The sequence below is a fragment of the Physella acuta genome, unplaced genomic scaffold (assembly GCF_028476545.2).
Source record: "Physella acuta isolate Inbredline_101_S28 unplaced genomic scaffold, ASM2847654v3 ptg000299l, whole genome shotgun sequence".
Lineage (NCBI taxonomy): Eukaryota > Metazoa > Mollusca > Gastropoda > Physidae > Physella > Physella acuta.
In genome coordinates, this window is record NW_026731818.1 from 145651 (window position 1) to 166433 (window position 20783).

At 42.1% G+C, this 20783-nt stretch overlaps 1 protein-coding gene across 1 annotated transcript; it reads right to left on the bottom strand.

Moving 5' to 3' along the window:
• Positions 1-2363: 2363 nt before the first annotated feature.
• Positions 2364-14955, bottom strand: LOC131939887 (uncharacterized). The gene is made up of 11 exons (XM_059298417.1): positions 14945-14955; positions 13660-13791; positions 12062-12160; positions 11097-11201; positions 10003-10095; positions 9149-9241; positions 8279-8377; positions 6399-6497; positions 6019-6114; positions 5273-5407; positions 2364-3592 (listed from the first exon to the last, which is right to left on the bottom strand). Exons 2-11 carry the CDS (start codon positions 13781-13783, stop codon positions 2364-2366), a joined length of 2172 nt encoding a protein of 723 aa, XP_059154400.1. The 5' UTR covers positions 13784-13791; positions 14945-14955.
• Between the last annotated feature and the right edge of the window lie 5828 nt (positions 14956-20783).

The following is a 20783-nucleotide window of genomic DNA, read 5'->3' on the forward strand; positions in this document are numbered from 1 at the left end:
ACCGTTACAGGTTCATTGTTACATGTTCATGATGAATAGCCCGACTGTTACATGATGAATAGCACAACTGTTACATGATGAATAGCACAACTGTTACAGGTTCATGATGTATAGCTCGACTGTTACATGATGAATGGCTCGACTGTAACAGGTTCGTGATGAATGGCTCGACTGTTACATGATAAATGGCTCGCCTGTTACAGGTTCATGATGTATAGCTCGCCTGTTACAGTTTCATGATGAATAGCCCGACTGTTACATGATGAATAGCACAACTGTTACAGGTTTATGATGAATAGCGCAAACAGAAGTTACATTACATGCTTCATAATAAATCGCCCAAACACAATTACAAGCTACGTAAGAATTTCATGAGGAATAGCCTAACTACAAGTTACATTTAGAGTTTCACGATGAATAGCCCTACCACAAGGAAATGTAAGAATTTCATGGTGAGTAGACCAATCACAAATTATATTTGGAGTTTGAAGATTAATAGCCCAAACACCAGGAAATGGAAGAATGTCATGATGAACAGCCCGCCTACAAGAATGGAAATAATCAGCATGACGTAACGGTGTTGAGGCGAGATACCAAACATTAACTAACATAATGATGTCGCTATTCTGTAATGTTGTACTGTACGTAGTTCTGTACGTGAAGTTTCATAAAGCATATCGTTTGAATCTTATGAGATTGCTTATATTACTATGTAATAAATTCCTGACATAATTGTCTTTGAAAGAGTTACGTCTGTAGGTCTGATATTTATTTTTTTAAAACGCTCTAAAGCGTATCCAACATAAGTGTGATCCTTGCTGCAGTTGGCCTCCTAAATTGTGTCTAATGTCAGATATCCCATCCAGCTCTATTTGAGAATTGACTTTATTAAGCTGCACTTCCTTGGGTGCACTCGACGGTACGAGATCAGAAACAAAATCAAACCCGAGTTTTTTTCATGTTTCTTTTTCTGTGGCAGCTCCCCCCCCCCTTCCACTCTCTCCAGAGTAGGTTCACCCCACTGACCCCGGACGAAATAGAAATAAAAGTATTTTATTTAGAAACTAGGGTCGGTGGGGTCTAGCGGTAGAGCTCTAGGATGCTAACCGTAAGTCGCGGGTTCGAATTCAGGTACAAGTCAGTAGAACTTCATTGACCACCCAACTCTGATGGGTACCTAACTCACGTTAGAGAAACAAAGGCGACTGGACTACACTATACCCTTGTGTGTGCCGAGGTGTTTAAAACAGATGCACTCTAATTCACCTGCCCCATGTGTTTTGGATATGAACGGGAAAGGATAATTATGATATAGAAACTAAAAAATATATATACATTAACCAGTGTCCATCGTATATTTCAAGCGTCCCCCCCACCCCCGAACCGGAGAATGTCTCCACCTCCCAATGATTAAACTATGGTAGAACTGATCTCTACACGACTTTAGAAATGACTTAACGGAACCAGAGGCGTAGCGAGGGGGGGGGGGGGGGGGGGCGGGGGTGCGGACCGCACCGGGTGACACCATTTAGGGGGGGTGACACCAAGGCAAAAAATAGTAAAATATATAGAGAAAAATTTGAGGGGGGGGTGCAAATCGAAAGTTTGAGGGGGGGGGGGGGGTGCAAATCGAAAATTGAAAGTTTGTCCCCGGGAAGAGTCGCCATTGACACCATTAAGGTGCCGCAGCGGGTGACACCCGACCTCGCTACGCCACTGAACGGCAGGTTTGCTAATGTCTTGAACTACAACTCATGTTGCGAAACCCTACCCGCCCATTTTCTGGAATAAAAAGGTAAAATCAAAAGCTTGAATATTTGTTACATAAAATCTGGCAAAGGTAAACTTTAGAGAAGAGAGTGTTAATATTTTTAAAAGTGATAAGAAATATGCAGAACAAAAAAAAAAAAAAACAAAAAAAAAAACAACTTAAGATATTGCTTTCAATTTATTTAACAATTTCACACATACGGTAAATGTCCATAAAATTAATACTTTACACAAAATCGAAAAAAAAGTATATTATTAAAATTACTAAATAAATATATATGTCATAACCATTTACATTTTAGTTGCAAATATTTCTAAGCTCATACAGTATAGCGTTGTGTACATGATAAATAATTTATCGAAACAATATACCGGTTTCCAAGATATCCTTTCGATTTAAGTTGCGTATAATAGTAGCTAAATTGTCTTGTTCGCTGAATAAATCCAACATCCAACGCTTACATAAAGAATATAATTTTTCCCCAGCTAATTTAAGATACCGTTGTATTACCTTTCTTTCTCATGGTCACATAAAGTATGCAATTCCCCCCCCCCACCCCCCACCCCCACCAGTTATTTAAGATAGCGTTGTTCTATTTTTCCATCTCATGTAAAGTTTCGCCCTCCTTCGCCTGGTACGTGCCGTGCTCTTCTTCTGGCATCTCCCATTCCTTCTGCACGAAAAAATGATCGCTCATCTTTCGTATTCGTACCCTCTTTCCTTGGTACAAACTCCCTCCACCCGAGTTAGGGTCATAGGGTGCGTCGTCTTTCTTACCCCCCAAGGCAATCGGTCGCACTTTTGGAAACGATATATCAAAATCTTCGTCGTCGTTGGATTTGTTTTTCTGATCCTGTTTAGGTTTTTGCTGCTGGGATTTCCCGGAGTTTTTGTTGTCTGGTTTCGGCGATTTGCTGGGATCGGTCGAGCTGGCCCCTGACTTCCGAGACTTGCCGCCTGCTTTGTTTTTGTCGACTGATGAAGATACCTTCGGTGGGTTTTTACTTGATTTGTCGTCCCCACCCTTACCCTTCCCACCCTTACCCTTCCCCTTCCCATCTTTTCCAGCACCTTTTTTACCCTTACCCCCACCGCCGCCATCTTTATCCTTATCATCTTTATCGTTGCCAGCGCCGTCCTTATCCTTATCATCCCCGTCATTATCCTTACCCTCACCGCCTTTATCCTTATCCCCCTTATCCTTATTTTTATCAGCACCGCCTTTATCCTTATTGTCTTTATCCTTTTTGTCTTTATCCTTTTTGTCTTTATCCTTATTGTCTTTATCCTTATTGTCTTTATCCTTTTTGTCTTTATCCTTTTTGTCTTTATCCTTATTGTCTTTATCCTTTTTGTCTTTATCCTTTTTGTCTTTATCCTTACCGTCTTTATCCTTACCGCCCTTATCCTTATTTTTATCAGCACCGTCTTTATCCTTATCTTTATTCTTGTCTGCATCGGGCTTTCCTTTCCCGTCCTTATCTTTTGATTTGTCATCTTTGCCTGCACCGCCATCTTTTTTCTTCTTTTCGTCCTCTTTTTTCTTCCTGTCCTCCTCTTTCTTTTTGTTCTTTTCGTTCTGCTTATCCCTCTTCTCTTTCTCCTTCTTCCTCTTCTCTGCCTCCTTTTTTCTCATCTTGTCCATCTCCTCTTTCCTCTTCGCCTTCAGCTTGTCCTGCTTCTCTTTCCATTTCTGTCTCTCCTCTAGGTACTTCTCTTTCTCTTTCGGCGTCATTTTTTCCAGGTCCGGCTTCTTGGGGGGCGCGCCCATGCACCCAGGGGGCTCCTCCGAACTGTTTGAATCCTTGTCGCGATTCTTGTCTGCAAAGTTTGATAAGGTGCATGTTTAATTGGTGATACCTGTGATAAGGTGTGCTAACACCTATTTATAGACTCGTACGGTACAGTAATATGTAAGTTAAGATAATATGTAAACAATAATTCATAGAATCGAGCGGTTCGGGAAAGAAGAAAAATAGAAAGCATTCATACAATAGCTATTATATAAAAGCATTATTTACTCTATCAGCCGTTGAGCTTAAATGTATTTACATGCTAAAACTAAGACACAATCTCTTCATACTCTGTGATATTTTATCTAACCGCGAAACGTATACCACACTACGGAGTTACCCGATTACGTAGTAATAATTAAGTAAAGATGTTTGGAATTAGGGGTTAAGGACATCTCTAGGTAATTAACGGCAGAGACTATGCATGTTCCAACATAGACATTAGACCAACATCGTGTACAGACCACCATAGACAATGGACCACAGACCACCATAGACAAACCACAATAGACCTCATATCACAGACCACCATAGACCTCATATCACAAATCACCATAGACAATGGACCACAGACCATCATAGACAATGGACCACAGACCATCATAGACAATGGACCACAGACCACCATAGACAATGGACCACAGACCATCATAGACAATGGACCACAGACCATCATAGACAATGGACCACAGACCACCATAGACAATGGACCACAGACCATCATAGACAATGGACCACAGACCACCATAGACAATGGACCACAGACCATCATAGACAATGGACCACAGACCATCATAGACAATGGACCACAGACCATCATAGACAATGGACCACAGACCACCATAGACAATGGACCACAGACCATCATAGACAATGGACCACAGACCATCATAGACAATGGACCACAGACCATCATAGACAATGGACCACAGACCACCATAGACAATGGATCACAGACCACCATAGACAATGGACCACAGACCACCATAGACAATGGACCACAGACCACCATAGACAAACCACCATAGACCTCATATCACAGACCACCATAGACAATGGACCACAGACCACCATAGACAATGGACCACAGACCACCATAGACAAACCACCATAGACCTCATATCACAAATCACCATAGACAATGCCACAGACCATCATAGACAATGGACCACAGACCATCATAGACCTCATTTCACAAATCACCATAGACAATGGACCACAGACCACCATAGACAATGGACCACAGACCATCATAGACCTCATTTCACAAATCACCATAGACAATGCCACAGACCATCATAGACAATGGACCACAGACCATCATAGACAATGGACCACAGAACAGACAATGGGCCACACAACACCGTAGACGATGGATCACATAACACTACAACCCACAAGCTATAGATCACTGAACATACTTCATTCTACCATACACGATAGACGACATACTATATAGACCATTAAACACAGACCACTCGAGACCACTCCTCAGCATTGACCAACATACAACAACAACAAGCACGCCACAAGTACACACATACCGCACATATACCAGTATGAAGGACACATACCAAAATACCAACAAAAAAAGACAGATCAATAATAGCATAGAATAATAAACCCTATTAAAACCACACAAAATTAATTACAAACGGAGCCACAGAACAGACAAACCAACAAACAAACAGCTAGTGCCACATCTGACCTGAGTCCTCTGGTCTCCTGTTAATGTACACAACCTTGCTACAGCAGTAGTAATAAATCAACCCCAGGAGCAGCAGTAGCAACAACAAGGCCAGTAACCCATACAAGATTCTCTTGAACCACTTAGTAGATTTGGCTTGGAAAGGGAAAGTAATAAAATATTTCCTTACTTACAGAGTTAACAAAGTTGTGTTGGTATTATTTGACCCACGACCCAGTCGATAACGTACTGCGACATACCCCAGTCAATGAATTATCAAGAAACAATCAACTACAATACTTTCTTAGTCCTCGCCCTCTTTTAAAAGACCCACTTTGACATGTATCTTTTTTAATAAACTCATTAAGGTTTCGTTTCGGGAATGGGGGGATTTGAAAATTACAGGTGGGAAGGGGTAGTCAAAGATTACAAAAACTAAACCCCATCAACAACTTACTTACACATAGATCCCAATCAACAACTTACTTATACATAGACCCCCATCAACAAATTACTCATACATAGACCCCCATCAACAGCTTATACATAGACCCCCAAAAACAACTTATTCATAGACCTCCATCATCAAATACTCACACATAGACCCCCATCAACAACTTATTTATACAAAGACCCCCATCAACAAATTACTCATACATATACCCCTATCACCAACTTACTCATACATAGACCCCTATCACCAACTTACTCATACATAGACCCCTATCACCAACTTACTCATACATAGACCCCTATCACCAACTTACTCGTACAAATATCCCCTTCAAAACCTTCAACGCAGCCTTCATCACAGCGATAGGTAGTCCTGTGGCAAGTGCCATTTCCTGCACAGTTATAGCAGGCTGTGACACATACAAATAATTTTAAGACATTGACCCATGCCAATTAGTGTGGTTTAATAGCTAATTAGTTCATATATATATATATATATATATATATATATATATATATATATATATATATATATATATATATATATGTATATATATATATGTATATATATATATATATATATATATATATATATATATATATATATATATATATATATATATATATATATATATATATATATATATATATATATATATATATGGGTGTGTGAGTAGTATAGATGTATGTTTACCTCGAGCACAGTTGGCATCACTGAAGCCAGGCCTGCATCCCCTCGTACAAGCACCTGTTGTTTGATCACAGGTTCGGTCTCCAGCACAGTTGGTGCAGGCTGAAAGCATCAACACATCACACATCACAATTTGCACACCACGCATCACAATTTGCACATAATACATCACAATTTGCACACCACGCATCACAATTTGCACATCAAACATCACACTTTGCACATCACACATCACAATTTGCACATAACACATCACAATTTGCACATCACACATTACAATTTGCACATCACACTTCACAGTTTGCACATCACACATCACAATTTGCACATCACACTTCACAAATTGCACATCACACATCACAATTTGCACATCACACATCACAATTTGCACATAACACATCACAATTTGCACATCACATATCACAACTTACACATCACCTCATACATCATACATCACATCATGTGTATCAGACTTCATGCATCACACATCAAACCTCATTTATCATAATAATATATCAAAACTCATTTATGACACATCAATTGTTATACAGCCCACCCCATACATTACATATTACATATAACACGCCACAGCTCTTTCATCATAAATCACAACCCATACATAATGCCCTATACATAACACCCCATACGTCACATCTGATATATCACACCTCATACATAACACCTCATACATAACACCTCATACGTCACATCTGATGTATCACATCTCATACATAACACCCCATACGTCACATCTGATGTATCACACCTCATACATAACACCCCATACGTCACATCTGATGTATCACGTCTCATTCATAACACCCCATACATCACATCCTGATATATCACACCTCCTACATAACACCTCATACGTCACATCTGATATATCACACCTCATACATAACACCCCATACATCACATCCTGATATATCACACCTCATACATAACACCCCATACATCACATCCTGATATATCACACCTCATACATAACACCCCATACATCACATCTGATATATCACACCTCATACATAACACCCCATACATCACATCCTGATATATCACACCTCATACATAACACCCCATACGTCACATCCTGATATATCACACCTCATACATAACACCCCATACGTCACATCTGATATATCACACCTCATACACAACACCCCATACGTCACATCCTGATATATCACACCTCATACATAACACCCCATACGTCACATCCTGATATATCACACCTCATACATAACACCCCATACGTCACATCTGATATATCACACCTCATACATAACACCCCATACGTCACATCTGATATATCACACCTCACACATAACACCCCATACGTCACATCTGATATATCACACCTCATACATAACACCTCATACATCACACATACTTACATCTATCCACGTGTGTCTACATACAATGAAAACGACATCTGTTTATGTTCCCATTCAGACTTTCTTCCTGGCATTTAAAAGTCCACCACCCCCCCCCCCCCCCGAACGAAATAGAATTTAAATAAAAAATACATACTTTTAACAGTGTCCACCCCCCCCCCTGGAAATTTTAGTCCGCCCCCCCCCCCCCCCCGAAATTTTCAAGTGCCCCCCCCCCCCCCGGAGAAAAAAAGGTCTGGAAGATACACTGTTCCCATTTCGGCTGTTAACAGAAGTAGTATTGCATTAGATAACTTTTTAAACGTGTAGGCCATTGACAAGCTTTGCCTTCTACCACTGACAGCTGACGATATTGCAAGACAAATCAGCGTCCAACCAAACGGTTTCAACTATTAAACAACATGTACTAAACAAAGGAATTGCCTTTCATAGTTTGTAACCTGGAACGTTCGTGTGTCGAGACGTTCGTAGAACGAGGTATATTACCTTGATCACAGGCAGCTCCGTGGTATCCTGACTGACATCCGCCAGCGCAAGCCCCGCCCTCTTTAGCGCATGCGCCGTTGCCGGTACAGTGTCCACAGCCTAGAAATGGAATGTGGTTTTCATGGTTTAGTTAAGATAAAAAGTGGTTTTTGTGGTTTAGTTGAGATTAAAAGTGGTTTTTGTGGTTTAGTTGAGATAAAAAGTGGTTTACATGCTTCATGCTTTAATTAAGAAAAAAAGTGGTTTTCATGGTTTAGTTGAGATAAAAAGTGGTTTTTGTGGTTTAGTTGAGATAAAAAGTGGTTTTTGTGGTTTAGTTGAGATAAAAATTGGTTTTCGTTGTTTGGTAGAGATAGGTAGTTAAATAGAGATACTTGTTTCTGTGTTGTTTTATATTGTGATTTTAAAAATAATGGTCATCATTGTTGAGTTGGGATATACAATGCTTTGTCACTTGATTTCTTTGCCAAACAAAGTGTTTTCGGGGTTTATGTTTAGGAAAAGCAGATAATTTCCCCTAAAATTATCATTAGACTGTAGCACCTAGCCTGTAACCCACTAGCCTGTCGCCCATTAGCCTGTAGCCCACTAGCCTGTCGTCCATTAGCCTGTAGTCCACTAGCCTGTAGCCCACTAGCTGTAGCCCACTAGCCTGTAGCCCACTAGCTGTAGCCCACTAGCCTGTAGCCCACTAGCTGTAGCCCACTAGCCTGTAGCCCACTAGCCTGTAGCCCACTAGCTGTAGCCCACTAGCCTGTAGCCCACTAGCTGTAGCCCACTAGCCTGTAGCCCACTAGCCTGTAGCCCACTAGCCTGTAGCCCACTAGCCTGTAGCCCACTAGCCTGTAGCCCACTAGCCTCTATACTTACGTAGAGAACAATCCCCTGAATGGTAGCCAGGAGTACACCCATTTGTGCAAACCCCGCGCTCGCCGCATGTGTTCCCAGCACAGTGTGTGCATTCTGAAAGTTAATGTACAGTAAACATGTTAGTGTAGGCCTAGCCAGACACACCCACCTAGTAAGACACACCCACCTAGCCAGACACAGCCACCTAGTAAGACACACCCACCTAGCCAGACACACCCACCTAGAAAGACACACCCACCTAGCCAGACACACCCACCTAGAAAGACACACCCACCTAGTAAGACACACCCAGCTAGCCAGACACAGCCACCTAGTAAGACACACCCACCTAGCCAGACACACCCACCTAGTAAGACACACCCACCTAGCCAGACACACCCACCTAGAAAGACACACCCACCTTGCCAGACACACCCACCTAGTAAGACACACCCACCTAGTAAGACACACCCACCTAGCCAGACACACCCACCTAGAAAGACACACCCACCTAGCCAGACACACCCACCTAGTAAGACACACCCACCTTGCCAGACACACCCACCTAGTAAGACACACCCAGCTAGCCAGACACAGCCACCTAGTAAGACACACCCACCTAGCCAGACACACCCACCTAGAAAGACACACCCACCTAGCCAGACACACCCACCTAGAAAGACACACCCACCTAGTAAGACACACCCAGCTAGCCAGACACAGCCACCTAGTAAGACACACCCACCTAGCCAGACACACCCACCTAGAAAGACACACCCACCTTGCCAGACACACCCACCTAGTAAGACACACCCACCTAACCAGACACGCTCTCCTACACATACACGCCTATCTAGCCAGACACGCCCTCCTACCTTTTACGCAATCATCCCCCCATAGACCAGCCTGACAACCTTGTGCACACCGTAACGTCTGCTGGTCGCATGTCCCGGCACAGTTAGCACAAGCTTAAGGTGAAAAAAACAGTAACCACAAGCTTAAGGTGGGAAAAACACAGCACAAGCTTAAGGTGGAAAAACAAAGTTACCACAAGCTTAAGGTGGGAAAAACAGCTGTTAGCTCCATCAGCGATAAACCATATGTTTTAGCATGCTCATTACAGACGTGTTTAACGCACCTTGTTTGTATGTTTATGAGTTTTGACCTATGTTACTTCAATAAGCAAGAGAAAAGTTCCCTGTTCAAACCTTAAGGTCTATAGGGCAAGTGAAGTAGAGTTCACTTGTTTCTGTGACCTCGGCATATGAAGAGATCGTGTGGTCAGCACTATGCCCAGCCGCCTTTACTTTCCCTAACGTCAGTTAGGTACCCATCAGAGTTTTGTGAGCTCAGGGACGGTCTACTGACTTGAACCCGGATTTTGTGAACTCAGGGACGGTCTACTGACTTGAACCCGGATTTTGTGAACTCAGGGACGGTCTACTGACTTGAACCCGGATTCGAACTCGAATAAGCAAGAGACCCTATGTTTAATGAGCTATGATCGGGTATTGATTGGTTTGTGAGAGGTGAAATGACTCGTATTCAACGACCTACATCTGTATGTTTAATGAGCTATGAGCAGGTATTGATTGGCCCGTGAGAGGTGAAATGACTTGTATTCAACGACCTACATCTGTATGTTTAATGAGCTATGAGCAGGTATTGATTGGCCCGTGAGAGGTGAAATGACTGTGAGAGGTGAAATGACTGTGAGAGGTGAAATGACTGTGAGAGGTGAAATAACTGTGAGAGGTGAAATGACTCGTATTCAACGACCTACATCTGTATGTTTAATGAGCTATGATCAGGTCAATATTGGCCCGTGAGAGGTGAAATGACTGTGAGAGGTGAAATGACTCGTATTCAACGACCTACGTATGTTTAATGAGCTATGATCAGGTCAATATTGGCCCGTGAGAGGTGAAATGACTGTGAGAGGTGAAATGACTTGTATTCAACGACCTACATCTGGCTCGACTCTTGCAAGTCAGCCCCTGATAATTGGCTTCACAGCCGCTGGGACACGCCCCTGTGTATCTGTCGCACGAGCCTCCGGTACAATGGCCACACTCTGAAATGGTAAACATTCTATACTCATCGTTCACTTTATTGGAAACATTGAACTCATTGTTTACTTTATTGGAAACATTGAACTCATCCATCACTTTATTGGAAACATTGAACTCATCGTTCACTTTATTGGAAACATTGAACTCATCGTTCACTTTATTGGAAACATTGAACTCATTGTTCACTTTATTGGAAACATTGAATTCAGCGTTGTCTAAAACAGGAAACAGTCTAATCATCGTGCACTCTTAAAATTTTCACAAATCTCAATGTTTTAGACAACCTTGAGTCGGAAAAATTTAATTTTGCAATCTTGTCTGTATGTCTGTGTGTGTGTGTGTGTTTGTAAGTGTGTGTGTGAACACGATAACTTGAATATCGTTACAGCTAGGTTAATGAAATTTCATATGTAAGTATAACATCAATTTTGTAGTTCTGTATCATCTTTTCAGCAATTTCCGGTAACCGGAAATATAATTTATTCTACTTTCGATTTTTCAATAGCCTATAACTTGAGTTTCCTTTCTGATAGATAGACGAAATTTCACTTTAAGTAAAAGATCTAATTTTCTGTTTTCTGTCCAATTTCGAGCAATTTCCGGTGGACGGAAGTAGTACTTACGCTATTTCCGATTTCTCAAAAAAAAAACGCATTTGAATTTATAAAGTACTAAAGTTCAGCACTATTATACAAGCATTGTTTGCTGTTCACTTGGTTCGCATCATCTAAGATGACACACATGATGACTTATACAATGACAGACAACATGACAGACAAGATGACAGACATTAAGACAGACACAATGACAGAAGTGATGACAGACGTGATGTCACACAAGGAAAAAGACACACACAACTCACCGTCAAGGCACAGCTCCCCCATGAACCCGGCCACGCATGAATGACTGCAGATACCTGAGACCTGATCACATGACCTGTCGCCCCCACAGTTCACGCAGGCTTGACACAATTTCGAGAAGAAAGAGATTAATTTTCACCCATTACCAGAGTTTCTTCCAGGCATCTCTTCAGCGGTGCAGAGCCCCCCCCCCCCCCCCCCTGAAGAAAGTCTACCGCCCCCCCCCCCCAAACGAAATGGAATTTATATAGAAAATATATACATTTAACAGTTTCCGGCAGAGCCCCCCCCCCCCGAAGATAGCCCACCGCCCCCCCCCCCCCCCGAAAATTTCAAGTAACTCCCCCAAAAAAAAGTCTGAAAGAAACACTGCCCACTACCCAGTACCACATCACAGAGTAAAAAACAGCAGCGCAACAAGCAAACTCGGTACCACAGTACAGAGAATATAAACTGAGTAACACATTGGAGCAGCGGTTCTCAACCTAGGTTCGGTCGAACCACAGGGGCTCGCAGAGACGTAACAATCCGTTTCGGCTCTATCCGTTTTGCGCTCTCTCCTTATATTTAGTTATTCAAGTTGGCGGAAAAGCGCCCCCCTAATAGGGCTGGTAAGTAGGTCACCAACCAGTTCTACGGCTCAATAAAACTTGCATGAGCCATAGAACTGGTTGGTGACCTACTTACCAGCCCTATTCTATTTGGAAAGGCTGTTTGCGCATTTTACCAGTCTCTTTCCAGTAATAGTTTTTATTTTGCCGTCTCACAATCGATGTAGAAAATAGATAAAGAGAGCAGTATGTTTAGCCAAGTAGCAATCTATTTTTAAACTTAGAAATGTTTATAATTCAGTGATGCAGAATGAATGAGCTTTTTTTGTTTTTGAAAAAAAATTCTACCCCCCTTTGGCGCCTACTTAGGTTCGGCGCCCGGGGCGGCCGCCCCACCCGCCCTCCCAAAGCTACGCATATGTGGGATCGGTAAGTCAGTTTAGGGGTTCGGCGGAGGTCAAAACACACACAAGATAGTTTCGGTGAATGCTCGTATGAATGTTGTAGGGTTCAAAAAGGTTAAGAACCACTGCATTGGAGAGGGATACAAACTTAGTAACACATTGGAGAATAATTCACAAACAGAACATATCAACACATCAGAGTGTCATTTGCAACAGTGTGTGTTTGGGTGTGTAAGTTTGTGTGTCTGTGCTAGTGAGCATGTGTGTGTACTTAACTACAAAACAACTGCCAGCCAAATATGATTTGCAACACTGTGTGCTTGGGTGTGTGCAAATGTATGTGTAAATGCGTGTGTAAATGCGTGTGTAAATGAGAGTGTAAATGCGTGTGTAAATGCGTGTGTAAATGCGTGTGTTAAAGCGTGTGCAAGTGAGTGTGTAAATGCGTGTGTAAATGCTTGTGTAAATGCGTGTGTAAATGCGTGTGTAAGTGCGTGTGTAAGTGCGTGTGTAAATGCGTATGTACATGCGTGTGTAAATGCGTATGTACATGCGTGTGTAAATGCGTGTGTTAATGCGTGTGTATGCGCGAGTGAGCATGTAGGCTACTCAACTACAAACCAACGTCCAGCCAATAGCTCTCACCTTGTGTGCAGTCCTCCCCTGTAAACCCTGCCACGCAACCTTCGTCACACAAGCCGCTGACCCTGTTGACCCTGTTCTCAGAGCAGTGGTTGGGGTCCTGCTGGGCCTGGATGTTCATGTCCATTATGGTGTCTGGGGTCAAGGTTAAAACATGGAGGTTAGGGTCAAGGTTAGAGCTGGAGGTTAAGGCAAGGGTTAGAAATGAAGGTTAGGGCCAAAGTTTGAAATAGAGGTTAAGGTTAAGGTTAGAAATGGACGTTAGGTTCAGGGTTAGAAATGGAGGGTTAGGTAAGGGTTAGAAATGTAAGTTAGGGTCGGGGTTAGAAATGGAGGTTTAGGTAAGGGTTAGATATGTAAGTTAGGGCCGGGGTTAGAAATGGAGGTTTATGTAAGGGTTAGAAATGGATGTTAGGGTCAGGGTTAGAAATGGAGGTTTAGGTAAGGGTTAGATATGTAAGTTAGGGCCGGGGTTAGAAATGGAGGTTAGGGTCGGGGTTAGAAATGGAAATTAAGATCAAGGTCAGAAATGGTGGTTAGGGTCAGGGTTTGAAATAGTGGTTAGGGTCAGGGTCAGAAATGGTGGTTAGGGTCAGGGTTTGAAATAGTGGTTAGGGTCAGGGTAAGAAATGGTGGTTAGGGTCAGGGTTTGAAATAGTGGTTAGGGTCGGTGTTAGGAATGGAGTTTAGTATAAGATTTAGAAATGGAGTGGATTGACCCTATGAACAGAATGAATCAATGATTAGCTATATATTATAGCCTACATGTATAGCCACTTAATGAAACAATTTTGTTTTTGAATTATACCATTTGTCTTATATAAATATAATACATTTTTGCAGCTATGTTACACAGTTGAACATAATTTTATAGCCGGTCCTAATTCTCTTTTGATATCGTCAGCTAGTACTGGTGTTAGACTGTGGGTTAAATGTCAATTTTTAGACATTTTGGGTTTGCTTTAGACAACTTCAGTCAACTGCTGAAGGTTGAACAAGTGCTTAACATTGAACACAAGTAGCATGTTTCGAAAATCATACATGAGCCTGGAAGACAATACAAACAACCTGAAGATCAAAACAGATACCTTGAAGATCATACAAGTACCATGAAAATGACACTTCAAAGTTAACAAAAATACACATTTTGACTTCTTTTGTAAATATTGCAAGTATATTTCGTTTAGGAAATATCCCCACAGCCTAAAATTGTAAGATGGTATGCGATACATGCTGTTACACCGGGGTCCACCAAAGCCATCCCAATATCCTACAAGACGATACCTACAGTTACACCGGGGTCCACCAAAAACATCCCAGCATCCTACAAGACGATACCTACAGTTACACCGGGGTCCACCACAACAATCCCAACATCCTACAAGATGGTATGCGATACCTACAGTTACACCGGGGTCCTCCAAAACCGTCCCAACATCCTACAAGACGATACCTACAGTTACACCAGGGTCCACCAAAGCCATCCCAACATCCTACAAGATGGTATACGATACCTACAGTTACATCGGGGTCCACCAAAACCATCCCAACATCCTACAAGACGATACCTACAGTTACACCAGGGTCCACCAAAACCATCCCAACATCCATTGAGGCACCGTCCAGTTCGTCGGTCACACGAGCCGTCTCCAGCACAGTAGCCACACTCTGCAGAGGAAAGAATACGTCCATGGTCGATTCGGTCAATTGAGAGTTCGACGAATGGGTCATTTCGGCGAGTTGGTATTTCGGCGAATAGGTATTTCGGCGAATTGATCATTTCGGCGAATTGGTATTTCGGCGAATAGGTATTTAAGCGAATTGATCATTTCGGCGAATTGGTATTTCGGCGAATAGGTATTTCAGCGAATTGATCATTTCGGCGAGTTGGTCATTTCGGTGAATTGGTATTTCAGCGAATTGATCATTTCGGCGAATTGGTATTTCAGCGAATTGATCATTTCGGCGAATAGGTATTTCAGCGAATTGATCATTTCGGCGAATTGGTATTTCAGCGAATTGATCATTTCGGCGAATTAGTCATTTCAGCGAATTGATCAGTTTGGTGAATTGGTCAGTTCTGCGAATCGGTCAGTGTTGATTTCACTTCTTTAAAACTGGTTCCATGAATACATGTTAGACAGATGGACACTCTACTTTACCTCCGGTGCAGTCAAGTTTCCAGAACTTCACCTTGCAGCCGTGCAAACATTCTCGGTTGTCGACGAAGAAGATTCCTGCGACACAGTTGTTCTTTTCTTTGGTGGATGTTGGTGTGGGGGTGGGTGTGGGGGCAGGTGTGGGGACAGGTGTGGGGGCAGGTGTGGGGACAGGTGTGGGGACAGGTGTGGGGGCAGGTGTGGGGACAGGTGTGGGTACAGGTCTTGTGGTTGTTGCATTCGACTGTAGTGGGGCTAAAGTGGAGCATGGACGAATGACAAAAATAATAACCATCACAAATAACAAAGCAATAAAAAAAGTTAATACACGTTTTCCAAGTAATATTTAACACCACTTTTATAGACACACGAGAGTTGATGCCCCTGGTACAGACACACCAGAGTTAAGCCCCTTGTTATAGACACACCAGAGTTAAGCCCCTTGTTATAGACACACCAGAGTTAAGCCCCTTGTTATAGACACACAAAGCTTGCGCTCCTATACCGAGCCAGAGTTTCTTCCAGGCATCTTTTCGGGGGATGGGGGAGGTGGGGCAGAGCCGAAACAGTCTACCGCCCCCCCCCCTGAACGGAATTTATATAGAAAATATATACTTTTAACCGTGTCCGCCCCCCCCCCCCCCCGGAAATTTTAGTCCGCCCCACCGAAAATGTTAAGTGACCCCCCCTCCCCCCAGAAAAACAAATCTGGAAGAAGCACTGTACACAGCAACACTGTTGTAGCCATAAAGAAGAGTTGTGCCCCCTGTCTTAGAGTCACATAAAAGTTCACCCCTGACCCAGCTATGTTACCCTGTCACAGTCGTAAAAAAAGAGTTGTTGCCCATGTGCTACTAAAAATAAGAGAACTGTTACAGTGCATTTTTTAATGACTAAAATATTGTTAAAAGTTACATAGACTTTAAAAAAAATCTTTTTATTGAATTCCTTAATCAACTTACCAGCGACGACAGTTTGTACAACTAGCAACACAGAAATAAAGTGACCATAGTCCACAACCATTATGATCGAATGCTAAGACAGAAAAAGGTCATATCAACTCGATTGCTGACCATTGATGTCTAACTCTAGGAACTATTTGATAAATATAAACAGTTCAACACAGACACTACTAGGTTAGCGTTGAACACAGACACTACTAGGTTAGAGTTGAACACAGACACTACTAGATTAGTGTTGAATACAGACACTACTAGGTTGGTGTAAAGTAGATGTCAAGTATATACACCGAATGCATATCTAGAGATCAAGTTATAAAGTGTAGATCTAAATCTAGATCTAGTTTCCATTCTACTAAACCTGGATAGAAAAATAAAAAATCAAGTGAAGCAGCAACACTGACATGAATACACAATTGAATGCGGACTGTGTGAATTTGGTTCAGTATATTCTCCAGCTTAATTAAGTTAAAACATTGTTTTAAAAACTTAGTAAATTTATCTTTAAAAAAATGTAAAAAATAATCTTTTACCTTTGAAGGTAGACTGTGTTTTCAATATGTAAACAAACATTGTTTCTTCTCTGATTGTAGCTTTCGACTGCTGCACTAGTTTGCACCAACGGGAATTTCCCGTGATTATTATTAATTATAATTTTATTAGTAAACAGGTCTCACCTGGAATCTACAGGGCAGGAGGAGGAGAGGCAGATCAAGAAAGACCTGGAGACGTGACCTGGAAGAAGACAGCAAGAAGATTGGATACACCTGGGGACTGTTGGAGAGACTAGCCCAGGACAGAGGCGCCTGGAAAGCTCTTGTCAGCGGCCTATGTCCCAGGAGGGGCGACAGGCAAACCTAACCTAAACGGGTCCCTGTGTGGGGTGGGAAAAAATTATCAGTCTTCCCACCCTCACCCCATTCATAACCAGGCTATGTAGTATATTTCAATCTCTACAATATGGGCTAATTTTTTAGTATTGTTGGAAAGACACTGAGATTCAGGAATTTCCTCATGGGGGGGGGGGGGGGGGGGGTTTGAAGAGTAAGTCCGCCACCCAAACAGAGAAAAATGTATATTTATATATACAATAAATACTTAAGTCAATGTCCACCATCCCCCAGCCGATTCCCAGAAGTTACAAGAGCTCCTAACTCCCCCCCCCCCCCCCGCAGTGTTTCTTCCAGACTTTTTTCTCCGGCGGGGGGGGGGGGGGGGGGTAGTACTTGAAATTTTCGGGGGGTGGGGGCGGTAGACTTTCTTCGGGGGGGGGGAGGGCGGACACTGTTAAAAGTATATATTTTCTATATAAATTATAAAAATTTCATTTCGTTCGGGGGGAGCGGTAGAATTTTCTCTCGGTGGGGGGGGGGGGGGCTTTGCCTCCCCGAAGAGATGCCTGGAAGAAACCTCCCCCCCCCCCTGGTTTAAACTGGGTTCACATCGTTATTAGTATTAGCAGCCCCCCTCCCCCACACCCACATACAAGCACACTTTTAGTTAAAGACTGTCTGGTTTTCTTGACGTTTGTAGGTGGTGGGAGGGAGTCAGTCTGTCAGAACAGCTGGTTATTTGAAAAGTTTTACTCTAATCAACCTAAAACTCGATGCAAGTAACTAAATTCAGAACCCTGGCAGCGCTGCTAGAAGCGGTGTCCGATATTTATTTGTTCTGTTCATTTATACTGCACGAATACCATCACACAGATGAACCTCGAGCATTTCAAACAACGATTGGAAAACGTTAATTTTTTTTTATCGTATTAGGATTGTAAATATTTGAGCCCTATTATTGTGATTTAAGAACTACATGTCGCTACATTTGTAATAGCTGAATTCTTGAAATAAAACAACGTCCTAACATTAAGGCTACACTTCAACCGAAAACAAAGCAAAAAAAAAAAAAACAATGAAATTTGAAGTTTGTAAAATGTACATTTATTTTAATAATGTATTAATCCTGAAATTATGATGGAGCTGGATAAAGCATACCTTTAAAAACAATGCTTTTTTTTTTAAATACTTATTTTAATAGCACATTAGGAGAAATTTTACATTAACAATTTGTATAGGAATAATACTTTACATCAATGATATGGTACAAAATAATTCAATGTGTGAAAGTTTAAAAAAAATGTATACAAAAATTATAACTGTGTTCTTTAATCAGATCATTTGACTGGGTCCATGTCACATGAATGTTCAAACTAATTAGTCTGAAGCATATGCATGATTATAAAAATACTCATTGCAAAAAATACATTGAAAACTTAATAGAAATTTTTATGTATTTATTTATCGTATAATAAACCCTTAACCTAGCCACTGGCCATTACGGAATAGAAGTAGTTTTTAATTTACCTTTCTCTACTTGTAAATTAAAAAAATGTTTTATTATGAATAAAATTAGCGATCAGCGTTGAAAATACAGTAAATAGTTTTTCTTTAAATAAATGACATCAATTTTTGTCTTACAGTTTAAAACACATAGATCTATTTAGGTCGTGAAGAAATAATATAAATATTGTCTTTTAATCTACGAAGACAAGTTTCTCACCATTCTTTAACTTGTAGAATGTCGTTAATCCAAACATCGAATTCCATGATCCCATTTCACTGGTAGGATTCCTTTAATCCAAGACGACAAACTCCTCCCCTTTCTTCACCTTGTGTGACGCCCCATCCTTTAATCCAAGACGACAAACTCCTCCCCTTTCTTCACCTTGTATGACGCCCCATCCTTTAATCCAAAACGACAAACTCCTCCCCTTTCTTCAACCTGTATGACGCCCCATCCTTTAATCCAAGACGACAAACTCCTCCCCTTTCTTCACCTTGTATGACGTCCCATCCTTTAATCCAAGACGACAAACTCCTCCCCTTTCTTCACCTTGTATGACGCCCCATCCTTTAATCCAAGACGACAAACCCCTCCCCGTTATTCACCTTGTATGACGCCCCATCCTTTAATTCAAGACGACAAACTCCTCCCCTTTCTTCACCTTGTATGACGCCCCATCCTTTAATCCAAGACGACAAACTCCTCCCCTTTCTTCACCTTGTATGACGCCCCATCCTTTAATCCAAGACGACAAACCCCTCCCCTTTATTCACCTTGTATGACGCCCCATCCTTTAATCCAAGACGACAAACTCCTCCCCTTTCTTCACCTTGTATGACGCCCCATCCTTTAATCCAAGACGACAAACTCCTCCCCTTTCTTCACCTTGTATGACGTCCCATCCTTTAATCCAAGACGACGAACTCTTCCCCTTTCTTCACCTTGTATGACGTCCCATCCTCCCCCTCTTCCCATTCTTTCTGCACCCAAAACCTCTCGCTCATCTTACGGATTCGTCTCTTGATACCTTGATACAAGGACGGTCGTCTAGCCTGACCTTCACCTTTGCTGCCCTCTGCCTCGGCAGATCTAAACTTTGGAATCTTCACTACAATCTCCTCATCCTGCGGCCCGTCTGTCTCATCATTCGCTTGTGGCTTTGCAGACGGCTCCGCCACTGACGAGGCTTTAGATGAAGCTGGCTTTGGCTTCCTAACACCAGGTTTTACCGTAGAAGCTATAGATACGGCGTCGGCGTCTTTCGTCTTGATTGGAGGTCGGTAGCTTTTTACACTTGCGGCGTCAGATGTCTTTTTCTTCATAACTGTCGGCTGCTTCTCTTCTGAGCTCGCGTTTGAACGTTTGCTCAGCTCTTCGTGGGAGTCTGCAACGGCGTTTTCATTTTCAGCTTTTATTTCAGCTCTTTTCTGTTTTTCAGCTTTTTGTTTTTTAAGTTTGGGGATCGGCGGGTCGACTGAACTACCAGTATCAGAAAATGATTCTTCAGGTTTGGGGGCTATGACTGAAGGAATAAAGAAACCGGTTAGTTAATTAACAGGACGTTTGTTATGAAAATGGAACGGAACATACAGTGACTACAGACACAGGCGCTCACACTAACCTTCAGGCGATGCGTCTGGAATCGTTTTCTTGACGTCTTGTTTCTTCC